The following is a 19504-nucleotide window of genomic DNA, read 5'->3' as shown; positions in this document are numbered from 1 at the left end:
TAACTGTTACAAGACTATTGACCTAACAATATTTTCCATTTACACGAAACCTGCGTGCTTATAGATATTGCCTTGCAACTTAGGAATCTCATTTTCCTAACACCTTTCGGTATTAGCGAATGCAATAGCAAACAGCATACCACGACAGCCCCTATGACAACTTATTTTTTAGATTCATGCACTTGTCATCAGTTGCATTAATTTGAATTTTTAGTTGTTTATTTTCCTTCAATAAAAGTTTGTGTTATTCGTAAAAATATCTAATGAAGTGAAAAAATAATTTTGAGATTTGTGGGTTTCAAGCACGTAATATCAAGTTATTCAACATAAACAACTAAACTGTAAAGCAGGCATTTGTTAACATTTACTCTAGTGAATTTTCTGGATCAAGACATTTTGCTTTTGGTACAATACTCGTATATTCTTAATTGTAAATATTGTTTTACTAAATAGCTTTTACAATCCCTACTTATTTTTTTGGTAATTATATCTTTGTACCTTGTTCTATTGATACAGCACATTTTAAATTCTGTCCATTAGAAATTAATCCAATATTCTTTGCAGCGAAATTTTTATAACAAATAGTGCATTGATGTTTGAATGAACTTTATTAAATTATATTGTATTTATATAACTATGATGAATTTTTATTATTTGAAAGAATTACGTCTTGTGAAAAATAATTAATTGCAAATATTTGGAATACAAAATTTTAACTTTGTTATTTTAAAATTAACAAGCTTAGACGGGTAGCGGGAAACCTATTTTAGAAATGATCAATTCTAAAGTGTGCCATAATATTAATTCGCAAATTTCCTACTGTAATATCAAATTATTAAACAATATTCAAGAACCAAAAATTCATACATTCTCAATTTTATGTGCGGCTCACATAAAAATGTTATTTTGAAAATAGTCCACCGTCCGAATAAGGTTGCCAACCCCTGATCTAATTCATTTTATGAAAATGTTTTCCTATAAGAATCCTTGAAAATTTGTTTTAATTCTATTAACAAAATTGTAAAACGTTCACTCCCCTATATTTATGCAATTTTATATATACATATTTTAAAGTAAATCAAATATTTTATTTATTGATTTTTAATTTCACAGAGACTCCACTATGGCTCCTATTACAAATAGCTCCAATAAGAAACGAAAGAGATTTAGTTGTTTTATTTTTATTAACTTTTCGAGATATAACCGCATTAAAACAGCCAATAGACAGCGAAGATACGAAAGGAGGTAAATATTTTCAAAAAAAAAACATTTCTTATACACTAATATTCGTACCTACTATAATTACATTTTATATATCTATATGTCATTGTCACCAACAAAAATTCAATATTTAAATTTAATATCTTTAAATATGGATGTCTATTTTGATTTATTTGTCAATTTCATATGCATTTAGCACACACACACATACACTCTTATTTAAAAAAAAAAACACATTATTGGCATGTTTGTAACAAAAAAAAATTTTTTTATTGGCAATTTCTTATTTATATTTTTTAATTATTTTATTTTTTTAATTAATTTACAAGACACAGTCGAAGGAGGAGGTACACAAATTGGAAAAATAATTATGAACAAAATTTTGGAACACACCTTTGAAATTTTTATATAGAAAAAAAATAAAAGATCTGTATTAGCCAGATTTAAATTACTTAAAAACCCCTTTGAAATGGGAATTTTCTACACTTTAAAAAATCTTATTAATTTTTATGTATAAATTTAACACTTTAACAAATTTTTCATTGTAAAGTTGCTATATTTGAATTGCGTATTGTAGTGATTTTTTCAACACAGTAAAATTCCTTTCATCATATTCCTTTTTTTTTCTCAAGTTAAAAAAAGTAAATATTTCCGCACTTTCGATTTTACCTTTTCTATTTCATTTATGGAACATTTAGTAAATTGTACAGAACATTTAACACAAAATATTTTCAATACATCTATCAAAATTTGTAGTCAAATTAAATTTTTTTAAAGATAGCAGCACATAATTGAAATAATTTCCATAACTATAGCGAACCAAGCTTCTCGTATATATTTTTAAACAGGAAACACCTTAATATTGACTACTTATGGTTTCTTTTCTCTTTTAAATACAATATAGTAGTTAGGAGTCAATATAGTTAGGTTTCAAAATAATAAAATACTATGTTTTGTCATGGTTTATGAAGTTTATATCACTCATTTAGGAATATTTAATACTTTTCTAAGAAATCTTACTTCTCGAAAAACTAGGGCTTCAATTTTTTTCATTTCAAATCAATTTTATTTATATGTTACGCATTTTCAATTATTGGTAACAGTTTTAAAAACTTCAAATAAAATTCCAAATTATTAAATTTGGCAATTTGATCTCCATTTGTATTTAATTAATGATTCGTTCTTAAATGTATTTTCAAAATTTTCAGAACGCACAAGTTGAAATTTTTATTTAATTTTCTATAAAATTTAATTTAACTAACACCTTGTTTGAATAATATTCCACAATTTTCATAAGAATAGGCTAGAGCGCCTATTTACTTAAACGAGTAATTCTGTAATCAAAGAGTCAATTATCGCTATTTCTTGCAAATTTACTTTTGGTGTGAAATTGATTTATTAGAATAATTATTACGACAAATATATTTACATAGGTGTAAGAATATCAGCTAAGCCAGAGTCGTAGTAAAAAAAATTTTTAAAAAAAAAGTTTTTAATTACAGAAACTTTATAAAAATATTCATTCCATATTAGGAATGGAATTTGCCTAAAAAGCTCAGAATGTAATTCTTAGGTATAACCTTTATACATGACAAATTTATGTGCTACTATTTCTCATCTCATTTAAAACAATTTTATAACATTTAATTAACCTTATATATATTTATATTTATTTATGTACATGAATATCTATGTTATATACAAAAACTATTATCTCAAAATTTTTTCAGAGTCATTTAGAATAACGATGGATCTAACATATTTACTAAGCTATTTACTTTCCTAGTCATACCTGTACCACATTTACGAACTCTATTGCATGTAAAGCAAATCTTTAGCCATTGAAATAAGGAAAATGAAAAATTGATTTTCAATAAGAATCATTTCAAATTTTTAGAGTCTTTACTAAAAATTATTTTAAAATTTTGAAATATGTATATTTTGATGAAATATTAAAGTGTTCGTTCAGAAAAGATTTGCTTGGAAAACTTATTAAAATTTTTAAGAAATTTTTTGTGTATGATATATCATGCATGTGATTCGAACACTTCAAACTCACCAACATTATGAGATATACTTTAATTCTCTCCTTCACAAAATAATCGCAACAAAAAAAAACTTCAATAAAATTTTGAACAACAAAACAGTTTACAGTTAACAGTAATCAAATTCTGAACATAACATTTTTTGATTTTTATTGTTATTTTTGTATTCTATTTTCATCAAATTCAAATGAAACTGAATGAACCAAAATAAATTTACAATTTCAAAAAAAAATATATTCCAAATATTACAGACAAAAAGTAATTAATTCACAAAAATTAATTTTCTCTCTCAAATACTTATGTATGTCAAATATCTTTTACTGTTAGCGATGCATTAATGTCAAATTATATTCTACATACTGAATTAGAAACGCATAACTCACAGAGAAACTGCAAAACAACTCTTAAATGAAATTTCTGTGATTTTCCTTTAATTTTTTTAGAGTGTTTTCTTTTTCTTTCACATTTTCTTTTTAATTTTTTTTTATTTCTTGCTTATTGTATGTGCTGTTTATCGTTACAATCGTGATATTTACAATTTTAGTTTTAGGTTTATCAAAGTTTGCAAAATTAGCGAGATCAGTAACAAGAAGTCGTCAATTCAGCGCACATTTACCAACATTGAAAGATCCAACAAAACAATCCAATTTAGGGCATGTACGTTATAAATTATTCTTATAAAATATAAATATTTTATAAAAACAAATAATTAAAATTTTTAGATGATGTCACTCAGCGCAGATATTATGCCACAATATCGTCAAGAAGCGCCAAAGACACCACCACATATATTATTACATTATTGTGCATTTAAAGCAATATGGGATTGGGTGATATTGTGTTTAACCTTTTATACAGCTATAATGGTGAAAAATTAATTTAGTTTTTTTTTTATTTAATAATATTAATATTCTAATTTCATATGATTAGGTGCCATATAATGTAGCCTTTAAAAATAAAACCTCAGAAGATGTTTCATTGTTGGTAGTTGATTCAATAGTAGATGTTATTTTCTTCATAGATATCGGTAAGATTAAGAATTTAATTTATGGGTTTTTAAGTTTAAAATTGTCAATGTTTTTGATTCGTGATAAACGATTATTTTAATGAAATTAAATTTAATTTGTTTTAATATATTTGTATAAACGGGGTAGCAATGTATAGGAACAGTGTGTAAGGATCTGTTGTATAAATCTACACTCCTGATGAGCTCAAGCACTTTGTAAAGCTCAGAAGACCGCAACTCTTCCACCTTGAGTTCGTAACTCCCTTGATGTGCCGAAGCCCCTTGACTCCCCCACAAAGTTTGCAAATATTTTCACTTTCTGAGCCTTCAGTCTGTGTCACCGATGAGATCCTAGTCAGAGTTCTTATCTAATTCTTGCGCAACCCTTGAATCGTCTTGAATCGCTTGTTGTCATTCAGCATTTTTCCGGAGCCTCGGAAGACGTACTTCAATGTCAGCCTAGCTCTCCGGTTTAACCCTTTCAAGGTTCGCGTTAACTTCGTCCATTTTCGGCAGGCAGTCCTTGTTTGATTTGTGTATCTGCATGATTACAATTTTGTTGACAAAAATTTTTGCTTTTTGCAAACATAATAATTTATTATTCAATATTGTGTTATGGAAGCTTCTTGATAAATTGACACTTTTAAATGGTAGTATCAAATATTACTTTTCAAAATTTCCGAAACCTGATATATTAGGCAGCTTAATTTTTACTTAAAAAAAAAGTCCAATTTCCATATATTATTAGTATTCTGTTAAAAATCAAAAGCGTCATTCAAAAATCTTTTTTTAATGCAATTCTTAATTGTGTCACAAAAGGATTGTAAATAGAATACATAGTATAATACTCCTGTTTTTACAAACGCATGGTTTTTGTAATAATCAAGCAAAGTTTATTTATTATTTGTATCGCAAATGAAACTACATACACAATTTAAGACAAGTAATATTTAACTATTTTTTTTTATTTTTATTTTCAGTTTTAAATTTTCATACAACATTCGTTGGCCCTGGCGGTGAAGTTGTTAGTGATCCAAAAGTGATACGAATGAACTATTTAAAATCATGGTTTATTATTGATCTATTAAGTTGTTTGCCTTATGACGTATTTAATGCCTTTGACCATGATGAAGATGGTATAGGTTCATTATTTAGTGCACTTAAAGTAGTAAGATTATTACGTTTGGGGCGGGTTGTGAGAAAATTAGATCGTTATCTAGAATATGGTGCTGCTATGCTGATATTACTTTTATGTTTTTATATGTTAGTAGCACATTGGTTAGCATGTATATGGTACTCGATTGGTAGGAGTGATGCTGATAATGGAGTAAGCCCAAAAAAAATTTCAGATTTATTTTTATTTACACTGCAAAAAATAAATTTACGATTTCTGCGAAAACTTTTTAAAAAATTATTAAATATGAAAGGACTTGCTGACATTCAGGTTTTTTCTAAATAAATTGAGAAAATAAATGTATAAATAAATAATCAAGGAAAAATTTTGATAATTTAATATTTACAATGAACTTTATCTTATTTTAAAATATTACAAATTTTTTGAAAAACTGACAAATTCTTTGACGAAAATACAACACATATGTAAATACAAAATCTTTATATTTTGTGTTGTTTGATTTTTAATAAAAAATTTTTACTTGAAAACATTTTTTTGTAATTATGCAAAATCAGTTTCCAATTTTTTACAGTGTAAATATATATAATGTATACAGTGTAATAAATAGAATTATATATGTTTATATTTAACTAAAATATATTCTTTTAAAGGTTCAATATAGTTGGTTGTGGAAATTAGCAAACGTTACACAAAATCCCTATTCCTATATTTGGTCAAACGAAACTGGTATACCAGAATTAGTTAATGGTCCGTCCAGAAAGACTATGTATGTCACAGCATTGTATTTTACAATGACTTGCATGACTTCAGTAAGTTGGTATTCTTTTAAATTAACAAAATTTAATTGTAACCAAAGTATATAGAAAGGATTTTAAAACGTAAATTAATTTACTAATTGTATAGTATATATTAGCATATAACTTTAGAGTAAATAATAATATAAATATATGTTATTAAATTCTTTATAGTACATGTCTTTAATATACTATTAATATATATATATTATATTAAAAACATATATTTATATTAATTATATAATTATATTATATTAATGACATGGTTAGAATACGTTATACATACGTGTATTTATAATACGTTAATTTAACACGTATAATTAATATACGTTAATATACATATATACGTGTTTATATTTCTCATGTATTTTTTTCAATTTTTTGAATACCAGTTTTTTTGTAAATGATGTTTTGTCGTTTTTTACATAAAATTACATATAAGTATTACATGTAATTACATAAGTATTCAAAAACTTGAAGAAGGTTTTGAATAAAGAATTTTCTGTCATGTTTTATATGAAATTAGTCTAGTATATTATATTTTACTCTATGGGACATTATTTTGTGTAGGCACATAAAATAATAATACATATTTGAACTATATAAAATTTTTGTCTTCGCTTTGTTCTTTCTTTCTCTCTTTTTTCTGTATTTTCTTTTTATTATTTATTTTAGGTTGGATTCGGAAACGTTGCTGCTGAGACGGACAACGAGAAGGTGTTCACCATCTGCATGATGATTATTGCAGGTGCTGTGTTTGACACGTTCCGTTGCCACGTCATTTATTAGTTATCATCAAAAAATGCTCTCTAAAATTAATATGAAAAAATATACAAAGCATAATTCACTTACGAAATAAATAAAATTTTTAATTAGAAACTGCTAGAATATAATAAGTGCTACTAAATTACTTAAATATGTTTAAAAACATATATAATTTTAATAAACTTCATTTTTAATCTAGAAACATATTTAATTATAAATTAAAATGTGAAACTTAAAAAATTGGTTACAAAAATTTATAAAGAAAATGTGTTTATTAAAACAATCATGCATATTATGTGCATTTAATATTGTACACATCAAAGCTAATACTTTATTAGTAACCAATTTTAATATTGTTTCAAAGTAAGTTCTTGTTTCCTAAGAAATATCATTTACAATTTCATTTAACATAGAATATTGCAAAATTAAATACTAAAAATTTATAATAAATGCTAAAACATTTTTATCCAAAAACATATACAATTAAAATCAATATGATTCACTTATTACATAAATGAAGGAACTCATATTCCGCATATAAACGTTCTTTAATTTTACTTATTTTAACTTGACAACGTGTTAATCCAATTCTTGCAAGTAAACTCCATTTAAAAAAATAATCAGACCATATAGCATACGCGATACGATAAGTGAAGTTATATTGTGATAGCACCGAATTTCGGATGTCGAGATTTCGGTGAACGCACTTGTCCATAGTAGGGAAGCGTAAATAAACTATTTTTAGAGATATGTCGGTCTATCGGTTTATCGTCGGTCGCATATAAAGAGAAATAATTAAGCAATTTCCTTGAAATTTAAATGTTAAATTCGGCGTGTTAAAAAAATAAATCTGCAAATTTTTCGAAAAGATCAGTTCTCGGAAATCGAACTGTTTGTCGATTTTACATTTTTTACCATATCTACGGGACAAATTGTTGGATTTTCTTGAATATTTGAGTTCTGGGAGTTACCGAAAATAACAGGTGAACTTTTCAGGGAATTCAGCTTAACACAAAGCGAAATTCTACTAAGAGCCAAATTTACACTTTCACTAACTAAGGTTCACTAAACTAAGTAAATAGCAAGTTTAAACAGGTTCAGCTTAAAATTAAACTTTTTTTTTTCTTTGGTTGAACTCGCAATTATGGGAATAAAACTCTTATTCAATAATATTTCATAGAATTATTCCTTTATTTGAATTCAAAAATTAAGCAAGATTTAATTACTATATTCAACTGAACCGATAAAATACAGAAAATCAAGTGATGGATTTAAATTTACTTGAAAAACACATGTTGCTGTATTTTTACTCAAAATTATTAACTATTTTTTGTGATGAGAAAAAACGAGTTCATAAATCTATAATTTAGTGCGGGATATAGTTAGGGTAGTCATAGATCCCCACATACATAATATTTAAAATATTTGATTTGATACACATTTCAAAGTGAAGCGTTCATATTCTTTTGTGTGAATATAATTTTAGGTTTTTTAATACTCTACAGAATTATTTATAAAATACGTATATATTGACGCCAAATTTTACTATTAATTATGATCTTCTTCTATCTTATGTCCTACTTAACAATGTTGTAGATACTAAAATAAACTATAATTAAATTTCCTTAAACGAACATTACATTGAACATGTACTTACACTATTTTACTATTTATGTCGTACGTCATAAAATAAATGATGATAAATAAAGATGAAGTTTATGTTTGCAGCAATTGTTATGAAATGAAATATTAAATAAAGAGCATTTTAAACTTAAACAGCAAACTCATAGAGTTCAAACATCGTTTATTTATGAATCAATGGTTTTCCAAAGAAAAACTGGAATAAAATCTTTTGCTGAAATTTCTCTGAATTTTTTGCTTTTCCTAAATACAGGAAATATTAAACTATATCCATAATATGTTATGAGCTAACAATACAATATATATTATAAGTGTTATATAATGGGAATAATTTTTCCATTTAGCTTTCTTTTATATTACGTTATATGAATTCGCAAGTCTTTTGGGTGTACCACGTATATGGGTTATATACTCTGTATACTCAAATTATATTTTTCTCAAGTTTTATTCATTTATTGCTTCCGTTTTCTCACACTGCAAAAATCGCTACACTGTCTACCACATAGAAAACAACATTACATTTCTCATGCTTCAAATAGTTTTATTTTTACAATTTATAAGTGTGTAAGTAAGTATTTTCTTTATAACAAATGATATCAAAACCAAAACCTCAGAACTAAATTGACACGAATAAAAAGTCACAGTTTTCTAGTGAAATACGATTTAGTGAAAATTTGAATATTTTATTTCTTTTTGAGAATGTCAAAACACATATTTGAAGTCTTTTTTTCATAATATTATAGCTTAACTCGAAAAAATATGCAGCTACAATTAAAAAAACAAATTTTTTGAATAGTTTTTTGCCTAGACTCTAAAATGTATTAAAAAATTTTATCAGATTTCAAAATATACGCACTATTCTCTCAGTAAGATATGTTACAATTTTGAATCATTTACATACATACAACAAATACACACAATTTTATACACAAAATTTTATCTCATTATATTTTCTGAAATTGTAATTGTAAATGATTTGAAAGTCATTTATTTCATTCAAACTTACTATAATGAATACATAAGTGATAATACCTAATTCAGCCATTATTTGAATTTAAATTTTTATTGAATAAAAATATAATATGCAAATAATATTTTTAAGGTTATAAAATGTTGAATTAAGTGTTACCACATTGTAGCATTTATAATATTCGCAGTAAAAGAGAGCAGCTTGGATCCGTTTTACGTATCTAGTAAAAATGCTGATTTATGTAAATTTTTTTGAAAAAAAAAAATAAAAAAAATAAGAATATTTTATAACTTTTTTTACATACACAGAAAATAAAAACACATTTATATTAATTTTAATAAATATTAAATTAAATAATTTTACTATATATATATACATACATGCAGCATTATTATATGCTACAATATTTGGTCATGTAACAACAATTATACAACAGATGACATCGGCCACTGCAAAGTATCATGATATGTTGAATAATGTAAGAGAATTTATGAAATTACACGAAGTGCCAAAAGCACTTAGTGAACGTGTAATGGATTATGTAGTATCAACATGGGCAATGACAAAGGGATTAGACACCGAAAAGGTTTGAACGTTTTAAAATATTTTTCATCTATTTTTATTCCCCAATCAATGATTGCAAATAGTTTTTAATTACTTATTAAAGGCGAGATTTTAACTATAGGTTTTAACTATATATTTGTTATTTTTTTGCATAGAATTTTTTTAGATTCTGTATATTATTTCGTAAAAATTGTAATAAGTCCCTGATGTTAAATAATCATTTTTGTTTTTATATAAGATAAATTAAAGATTTTTTTTAGGTACTCAATTATTGTCCAAAAGATATGAAGGCCGATATCTGTGTTCATTTAAATCGTAAAGTATTCAATGAACACCCCGCATTTCGTTTAGCGTCTGATGGTTGTTTACGCGCATTAGCAATGCATTTCATGATGTCACATTCAGCACCTGGTGATTTATTATATCATACTGGTGAAAGTATAGACAGTTTATGCTTTATTGTTACTGGAAGTTTAGAAGTAATACAAGATGATGAAGTTGTAGCAATATTAGGTATATATATCGGAATACTTATACGTATATGTTCCATAATTTGATTATTTTAAATATATAATTTCATTATAACAATTTTAATAAAAAAAAACTTAATGCTTTCATTTTCATATTTGCAATCATAGGTAAAGGTGATGTCTTTGGAGACCAATTTTGGAAAGATTCCGCTGTTGGTCAAAGCGCTGCTAATGTACGTGCATTAACATATTGTGATTTGCATGCCATTAAACGTGATAAACTACTAGAAGTTCTGGATTTCTATTCAGCATTTGCTAATAGTTTTGCACGAAATTTGGTGCTTACTTATAATTTACGACATCGTATGATATTTCGCAAAGTGGCTGATGTAAAACGTGAAAAAGAATTAGCAGAACGTAGAAAAAATGAACCACAATTACCGCAAAATCAAGATCATTTAGTAAGAAAAATTTTTTCAAAATTCCGCCGAACGCCACAACATATAGGCGGTACCTTAAAAGAAGGTGCGCAAAGTGATTTAGAAAAAGGTGATTCAGAAGGTGACAAAACAAAGGTAAGATTTATAGCAGCCTTTTTTATTCCTGTAAGAATTGTCTGTTGTTGCTTCTTTTCTAATTTTTAATATGTATATAAAATTAAACACAAAAAAAAAAACCAATTTTTTAAATAAAATTTTTTGATTTTGTTCAAAATTTTTTTACATATAAAATGCATGTTTTGATGTATATGCTTTTGATATCCACACGTATATATATTTGCATTTATATGTGCGTGAATAAACAACACACTTTCATCTGTCATTCATTCAAGGACGCATTAACAAAGAACGCAAATAAAAAATAGTTTAAAAGACGAGTCACATCTGACAATATGCAAAAAAACACGTGTAAGGGGTTCTTAAAATAATTTTTTTGTAGAAAATGGCCAATAAATAAAACAATTAAGAAAATATTTTAGTCAAAAATATTTCTGTCGTTTAGATCTTCATCAACTTAATTTATTCAATAATACAATTCTAATTGCTGAATAAGTCAAGTCTCTTTTATATTTTTTAGAAAAGAGTAGCTTGTACACACGGTCTGTGTCAGTCAATTAAAATTAAAAATAAAGTACACGATTTGTCAGTCAGACCGACTCTGACTGACTGACAAATCTCTCTAAAAAAAGTGTATTTACGTTTCCATACTATGAGCGTTTCCACCGAAAACTCGACCCCCAAAATTGTGATGCTATCCAACACCTACCTTATTGTAAATCTACCGCATTGTCATTGTAATGAGCAAAAGGCGTAAACATAATGAAATCAGTTATGAAAGTTCTCATTTTAATAAGCATGCTTTCAAAAACAAAAAAAAAAGTGCAATTAAAATGATTTTTTAATATTTCAATATTGAAAAAAGGCTGTAAAGTACCGCGCGTGTTTATACCCGTACGAACGTATGTTCGAAGGGTATACTAAATTTGCTTTACCGTTTGTAACGCTAAGAAATTACGGTCTTAGATATAAACTCAAATGTATGTTTTTGATCAGCGTCAAATTCTGAGATGATTTAACTTTGTCCGTCCGTCCGTCCCAATGATAACTCGAAAACTAATTGAGCTAAGTTCACCAAATTTTCACAAATGATTTTTTGTAATAAGCGCCAGAACCCTATTTAAATTGGACATGATCGTGTTACCGGTTCGGGTAGCTGCCATGCAACTTCAAAATTTATTTGGAAATATCTCAGAAACTATAAAAGTTGCGGTATTGAAGTTTCACACAAACGAATATATTAGCAGGTCCAATGTGTCTCATAAAAGTCGTTAAAATTACTTGGCTCCCTCTGGTAGTTGTCATACAACTTCAATAGTAGTTTGTCATAGTCTGTCCAATAGTCAGTTATGGCATATTTATTCGCACATGGGATAACAAATTCGTAATGGTATCACAGAGGTCAACTCTATTTTTTCTCGTTTATTAATTACACTTGGACAGTAATTGTCGACAAATCTTATAATTTTATCAATTGTAATACAAAATTATCTATTGTTAACGGATATTATTTATATAATTAAATAATTTTTAAGATTCTTAATAAAAATATGTATACAGCTTTGAATTGTTCTTCCATCATACTTTGATTGAAGTGAAAATTAAAAAAAAAAATTAACTATAAACTAGTAATTTTACTATAAAAGGTTTTTTACTACACAGACATTTACACAAAACAGGAATCACAAAAATAACAATGCACAATTTTAAAAGGCTCTTCAAATTGGAGTATAATTATTTTTATTACACCAAACCCAATTTAATTTAATTTTATTACAATATTTTTTAAAGAATTTTTGTAAAAATTTTGAAATTTGAATAAATTTTTTATAAATTTTACTTCATTATTCTTTTATCATTTATTTTTGTAATTTTTTTACATTCTATGATTTTCCGGAAAACGCCATTTTAAAAGTTTCTTGGAATAGTTCTAATTTAGAGTTCTCAAAATAGTTCTAAATTATCTATTGCTAATTTAGAAAATCTGATGTGATCAGTCTATAACCGTCCGCAATGTGCCTAGCTTAATAAAATTGTCACAGAAGATTTTGAAGCTTTGTGAACACTTCCTTTCAATTGCTTAATAAACGAAATTAGCGAGCCTTTAGTTAATGTACCTAGAAAAGTGTAAATTTGGCTCTTAGTAAAATTTCGCTTTGTTGAATTTCGCCTACCGAATCCCCTGAAACGTTTACCAGTTAGTTTCGGTAACAGCCACAGTTCAAATATCAAATTTCAAGAAATTCCTTCAATCATTTCGTTGGTACGGTAAAAAATTTAAAAGCGGCCCCAGTTTGGTTTCCCCTGATCTTGCCAAAAAATTTACAGATCCATTTTTTAAAACGCCGAATTTAAATGTTAAATTTCAAAGAATTTGATTGATTATTTCTCTTTATATACGCAAAAATGTAAGATTGGCCCGAAAAAAGTCAAGTTCCCGTCTAATAAATTCCAAAAGTTAGTCAATTTGTGCCACAGCCTTTGTTAGTTTTGCCAGTAAAACGTGTTAAATGTCTTTAAAAGCCATATGAAAAATGTATAATATACACTAAATATTTTTAGTTAAGGATGTATAATAAGAAACTTGTATGATTTTGTATGCGAAACCCCGTGTATGTACACGTATATTAATAGAAATATATACATATACATGACTTGATACATATAATAGGAAAGTTATTAAATACATTATTAAATATATAAATTTAAATTCAAATCCATAATTAAATACATATTATATACGACAATAAATGGGCAAGAAACTGGTAAAATGGCGTACCTGGCTCAATTTTTAAAAAATTTTTTTTTCGTAATTTTATTTTTTCATTTGAAATTTTTTTTTACTTTTGTTTTAATTGAATTGATGTTAAATGTTGGTTTTCTTTATATTCTTTCTGGTATTGCATGCCGCAAGGAATTGTATGAATTCAGTGAAATATGCGAAATTGAACCAGAATTGTATTTTAGTAGTGCAATAAAAACAAAAGCTGAAACAATCACTACTTATATTTATGACACATCTACCGCTGTAATATTTATTTCAAATATTTATAACAGAAAAGAGATAAAATTTTTAATTATTCATTTTATTTTTTATTTTGTTCTCGTTCTTTTTTTCATATTTTGCATGTTTTTACACTTTATTTTTTTTCTATACTCCTTTCAAAATTCTTATCTGTTGATGATTTTCGAAAAATACTTATGCGAATCGTTTCTATGTTTCAAAACTTTAATTTCATGCAATGTTCGTGTACTATATTGATGTTCTATAATTGTGGTGATGTAATTCCGTTCGGTGCTTCCGATGTCATCCAAAATATTATTTGTAAATAAACTAAACTGAATAAAAACAAATTATGTTAATTGTAATTCATGGTTTCAAATCAAATTGTGTACTACAAAATAAAAAAACAAACAATAAAATTCGCATACTAATCGAAATACTTTTTAAATTCCATAACACACACTTACGATATATTTCTGTTAATAAAACGATATACCCAAGAAGCTTCCAGCAAAACTAACTTTAACTGAAGATTCCCGTGTATTAACAACAACAGCGGCAGCTCCCTCACCGTCTCCTTCCCCGTCACCATCATCAGGTCCGCCTTCAGCACGAAGTACACGTGCCAGCAAATGGGGTCGTTTATTAGGTAGCTCAAGCGTTGATTCAGCTAGTGATACTAGTGCAAAAGTGGCAGTTTCTAGAAGTTTAAGCGCTCGAGAAAGTTTACGAGAAAGTGCTGCACAAGGTCGGCAAAGTAGTGCTTCTAGTAGTAACGGAGGACAAGGAAATAAAGTGAGTATTTATATGAAATTTAGTATTGTTTTTAAAATTACAAATTAAATGAGCCACGTCGATACATATCTATTTGAAATATCTTTTAAAATAGAAAAATTTTTAAAGGTATTCCCAAAGGCACCAAAACTATCTCCTGGTCAACCATCATTAGCTAGACAAGATACAATTGACGAAGGCGGTGAAATTGAATCATCACCTCCAACACGTACTGAACCTCGCACCACTGCATTAGCTTTAGTAGAGGCTACTAAAGAACGTAACTTAGAACGAGAGCGTGAAAGGCAAATAGAAATGGCATCTTCTAGAGCAACTACTTCAGATACCTACGATACTGGTTTACGTGAACAACCATCAACATTAGCACAACGAGATTTAATAGCAACAGTATTAGATTTAAAAGTTGATGTTCGTTTAGAAATGCAACGTATGTCACAGCGAATTGGACGTATTGAAGACTTATTGAGTGAATTAATTAAAAGAGTACAACAACAACAAGATTCGTCCGGTCAAACTACACCCGGCGATGGTATTGATTCAATACCGACGATACCAGTACAAACATCAACTGGTATAACAACAGATCCAGTTATATCAGTTTCAGCAACATCATCATCATCGTCATCCGTAACATTAGGCGCTGCATTAGGTCTAGGTAATTTAATTGGTACAACAATGCCACCACCAGCTGGTACAACGTCAGCTGGTGCCATGATTTCTTCACCTAATCTACCGTTAAGTTCATCGAATCAACAACAACAAATATTAGGTAGTAGTAGCTCAAGTCATTTTAATCCAGTAACAAGTAGTGGTAACGGTTTAGGCCCATTAATGCTCAAAAAACGACGTTCAAAGAGCAGAAAAGCACCAGCACCACCTAAACAAATGCAATCGACTGCAACAAGTCCTTGTGAACATACAAGACTTTTAGAAGGTGAATTACAATCACAATCGGGACCAAGTGGTTTATCACAAGTTGGTTCAAGTGATAGGACAGCTGGTACTGGTAGTGGTGGTGGTTCTGGCAGTGTAGCACCTGGTAGTCTTGGAAGTACAAGTGGGGGTCGTACTCAAAAACGTGAATTTCTATAGCCAAGGATTTTAGTGCGCCATCAATCGGATAATAGCAGTTTTGAGCAATAGTTAAATAGATTTTTATTTCAAAAATATAAAAGAATTAAAAAAAATTTAAATTTTCTAAAATCTGGCAACATTGCAAAATCAAAAATTTTTATGTAATAATATTGTAAATAAACGAAAAGAATAAAAAAAATTTTGGAAAATTTGTAAATATGTACGTAGAAAGCCAATACAATAAAGCAACGACAAGCAATATAACTATGTAAATATGGATTTGTATATAGAACTTATAACAAAAAGAGAAATTAAGAATTGCACTGATCAAATTAAATTGAATGTTTTCATTGTTGCCATATTTTTATAATAAAAAAATAATTTTTTATTAATAAAAATTGTTTTGTGATCAATTTCTTAGTATCAAATGCTCAAAACAGATGGCGCAATTTTTAGTTTTTAAGGAGTTTCTGTTATTTTCTCGTTTTTTTTTTAACACATATTTATTATATTTCATACACTGTTGCAAAAATTAAAAAAAAAAAATTCGAAATATTTCATAACCTTAAACAAATATAATAAACATAGATTAAAAAAATTTAATTCATAATTTTTTAGTAAAATAAACGTAAACACTTAACCTAGTAAATTTAATTACAAAATAATAGAAAATAAAAAACAAATTAAAGTAACATTCATTCAAACAAAACCGTCTGTAGATGATGGTATTAAAATTAAAAAAAAAATATGTAGGCATAAAATATTCTTGTAAATTTACATAATTGCATCTGCATAAACCGCATATGAGTGAATTAAACGAAACAAACCAATTAATAAACATTACTAAAAGCCTGATACTGATTCGTCGAATAAATTTATATTTGTAGTTTCAAAAAAATTCTTTTTATTGTTACATTGTTATTTACTCGACTACATACAATTATTTTATTATACATATTATATGCTATTTTTTATGTTACTTAAATTTTTTTTTGTTAAATTTTATTTTATTTTTGATTTAAAAAATTAATATTTCAATTTTGAACCCATTTTCATTATACCGAAGAGTTCAAGTTATTAGCAAATCAAATTATGCTAAAACCTAAAAGTTTATATCAAAAATACTCCTTCGAAAAATTCTTTGACGAAAGTTTAAAATATTATTAAAAAATACAAAAGAAAAGAAAATGAGAAATGAAATTTATTTAAGTAAAAAATTTCCAATTTTCAAAATTATATAAAAATTCTTATGATGACAAGTTTCGATTAAATCACTCCCATGTTTTTGTGTACTATTGATTTTGAAACTCAAAAAACAAAACTAAATAGAAAACTCAAAAAACAAATTTAATTTTTTTTATATCAATTTGTACACGTTATTAAAATCAATCACATATTATGTACACATTTACTCAGTAATGGTTATCTTTTTAATGTAAATTTGAATTACATTAAAAGTTAAAAACACTAAAAAATTATTTTTTCAATAAGTTAAATATTTTCTCATATTTGAGGAATTCTGTGTTACGTATCGCATAAACTTTGCATGTCAAATCTATATAAATTGTAATTTCTTAAGTGAACATTAAAAATTAATTATTTTGTACACTCACTAATTATAAACTGAAATTGTAATATGAAATTGTTGTATGAATATCTAAGCCGACATTTCGTTCAACTTGATATTTTGACTTAGTATAACTTTGCAATACTAAAAAATTTAATCTCAAAATTTAGCTGCAAGTAGTATGACCACAGGATAAAATCACAATTTTATTAGTATCCCGATAATATAAACAAAGAATTACGTTATATTGACTACCCTGTTACAATAAGAAATATTCTCTTATGTACGTTTGAAAACAACACTAATCTTGGCATCAAAAATAAGATGGGTGCTGAAAATGTAATATAAATATAATGTTAATGTAAAAAAAGTGAAGAACTGGTGGTATTTGATATTCAATCCAATCAACAACAATATTTCAATTACGTGCCTCCAACTCAATTTCTTTTATCACAATCCGTTTACCTATATTTCTTCTACAATTTTCATCTATGACATTATGTGAACTATCATCTTAAATAGAATTTTACTGGAAACTTATTTACGTAGAAGAAAATTTTTATTTATCTCCCCCCCCCTAAAAAACTTATAGCCTCTCAAAACCAAAAAATGCAATTTTTTGACTATTTACTGTAACGAAACCACAAGCACTTTTTAAGTTGTGCCAACGCAGAAATGTAGTATTAAGTTTTTCCTACCACGACACATCTTTGTTGACCTTTAAAAAAGCAAAGTGGTCGAAACAACTAACAGTTTGTTATCCGTTTTTTCAAATTTTTGATGCCGATTTTCTTCTAGACGATAGGTTGTAAGAAATTGAAATTTTAACAGGTTTTAGATACTAGTAAACAGTTCAAGCTAGAAGAAATTTTTTCACCTCCACTACCTCTCATGTTATCGCCTCTTGAATTTTGTAAAATTTAAATTTTCGACACCTTACATTTCCGAAACAGCAAACTCTTTCAAATTTCTGAAAATGCAAAACACTAACGAAAAATATTGGCCATCAGAAAATATAAATATTTTTCTTAAATCTATTGCACTAATGTTCTAAGTAAACCATTATGATAATGTTTCTTTCGACAGTGTTTTTTTTTTGGTCATCCCAAATGTATGCCATAATTTTTTTGTATATATACTCGTAATTTAGTATATCAATGAAACCAATTTAAATAATGTAGTAGATTGCTTTTAGAAGCAATATTTTCACTCATTGCAGGGAAAAGTATACAAACCATTGGTTTGGCACAACATTATTAATTTTAAATACACCTTTACATTATGTACATGCACACATGTTTATTTTATTACAAAAACTTTTCTTTTATACTTTTCTTTTCATTTAACTTTTTAATCTAATATTTATAATTTACATTATTTATTTATTTTTTTTTGTGTACTTACAGACAGTTTCTGTTCTAATACGAATAATTAATTTCTCATCCACATACACAAAAATACACTTACAATAACAATTCAATTGAAATATTTTTACTAAATAAAAAAAATTTTGTGATATTCTATTAGAAAATAAATAAAAAGTATAATTTAGATAAAACATGTAAATTTAAATAAAATTTGTAAAAAAAAATTTGTAAATTAACAATTTATATAAAAATACTGTAAATCACAGGAATTGAACTGCTTTTAATATAATCGAATTCATCATAACAAAAGTATATAGGAAAATCGATTGTAAACAGCATAATTTATTTTACTACTAGAATTTAATCGATAAATTTTATATTAAAAAGAAAAAAAAAGGAAATAATAAACCGAATTATAAAAAGTTATTTAAACTACAAAAAAATTAAAAATATAAAACTCCATGTCCTTATTATGCTTAAATAACCAAAGTTCTAATGTCTCTTGTAAATAAAAATAATTTTAAGATCT

General features: G+C 26.6%; 1 protein-coding gene across 2 annotated transcripts in view; it reads left to right on the top strand.

Moving 5' to 3' along the window:
• Nucleotides 1–17161, top strand: part of LOC129618521 (potassium voltage-gated channel protein eag) — a 70298-nt gene extending 53137 nt beyond the window's left edge. The window contains exons 3-16 of one of the 2 annotated variants that reach the window (XM_055533318.1): nucleotides 1114–1245; nucleotides 1551–1568; nucleotides 3811–3923; nucleotides 3989–4132; nucleotides 4197–4293; nucleotides 5253–5599; nucleotides 6058–6216; nucleotides 6877–6949; nucleotides 9964–10163; nucleotides 10402–10654; nucleotides 10780–11186; nucleotides 14083–14196; nucleotides 14674–14967; nucleotides 15076–17161. In XM_055533318.1, the coding sequence (XP_055389293.1) occupies nucleotides 1114–1245; nucleotides 1551–1568; nucleotides 3811–3923; nucleotides 3989–4132; nucleotides 4197–4293; nucleotides 5253–5599; nucleotides 6058–6216; nucleotides 6877–6949; nucleotides 9964–10163; nucleotides 10402–10654; nucleotides 10780–11186; nucleotides 14083–14196; nucleotides 14674–14967; nucleotides 15076–16059 (3335 nt within the window). In that variant the 3' untranslated portion in view covers nucleotides 16060–17161. The remainder of the gene's footprint in view (nucleotides 1–1113; nucleotides 1246–1550; nucleotides 1569–3810; nucleotides 3924–3988; nucleotides 4133–4196; nucleotides 4294–5252; nucleotides 5600–6057; nucleotides 6217–6876; nucleotides 6950–9963; nucleotides 10164–10401; nucleotides 10655–10779; nucleotides 11187–14082; nucleotides 14197–14673; nucleotides 14968–15075) is intronic. The other variant, XM_055533327.1, reaches the window with a different exon arrangement.
• The last annotated feature ends 2343 nt before the right edge of the window (nucleotides 17162–19504 follow it).

The sequence above is a fragment of the Condylostylus longicornis genome, unplaced genomic scaffold, assembly GCF_029603195.1.
Source record: "Condylostylus longicornis isolate FDR11 unplaced genomic scaffold, ASM2960319v2 ptg000001l, whole genome shotgun sequence".
Classification (NCBI taxonomy): domain Eukaryota; kingdom Metazoa; phylum Arthropoda; class Insecta; order Diptera; family Dolichopodidae; genus Condylostylus; species Condylostylus longicornis.
Note: the sequence above shows the minus strand (reverse complement) of the source record. Positions and strands in the feature narration are given on the sequence as shown.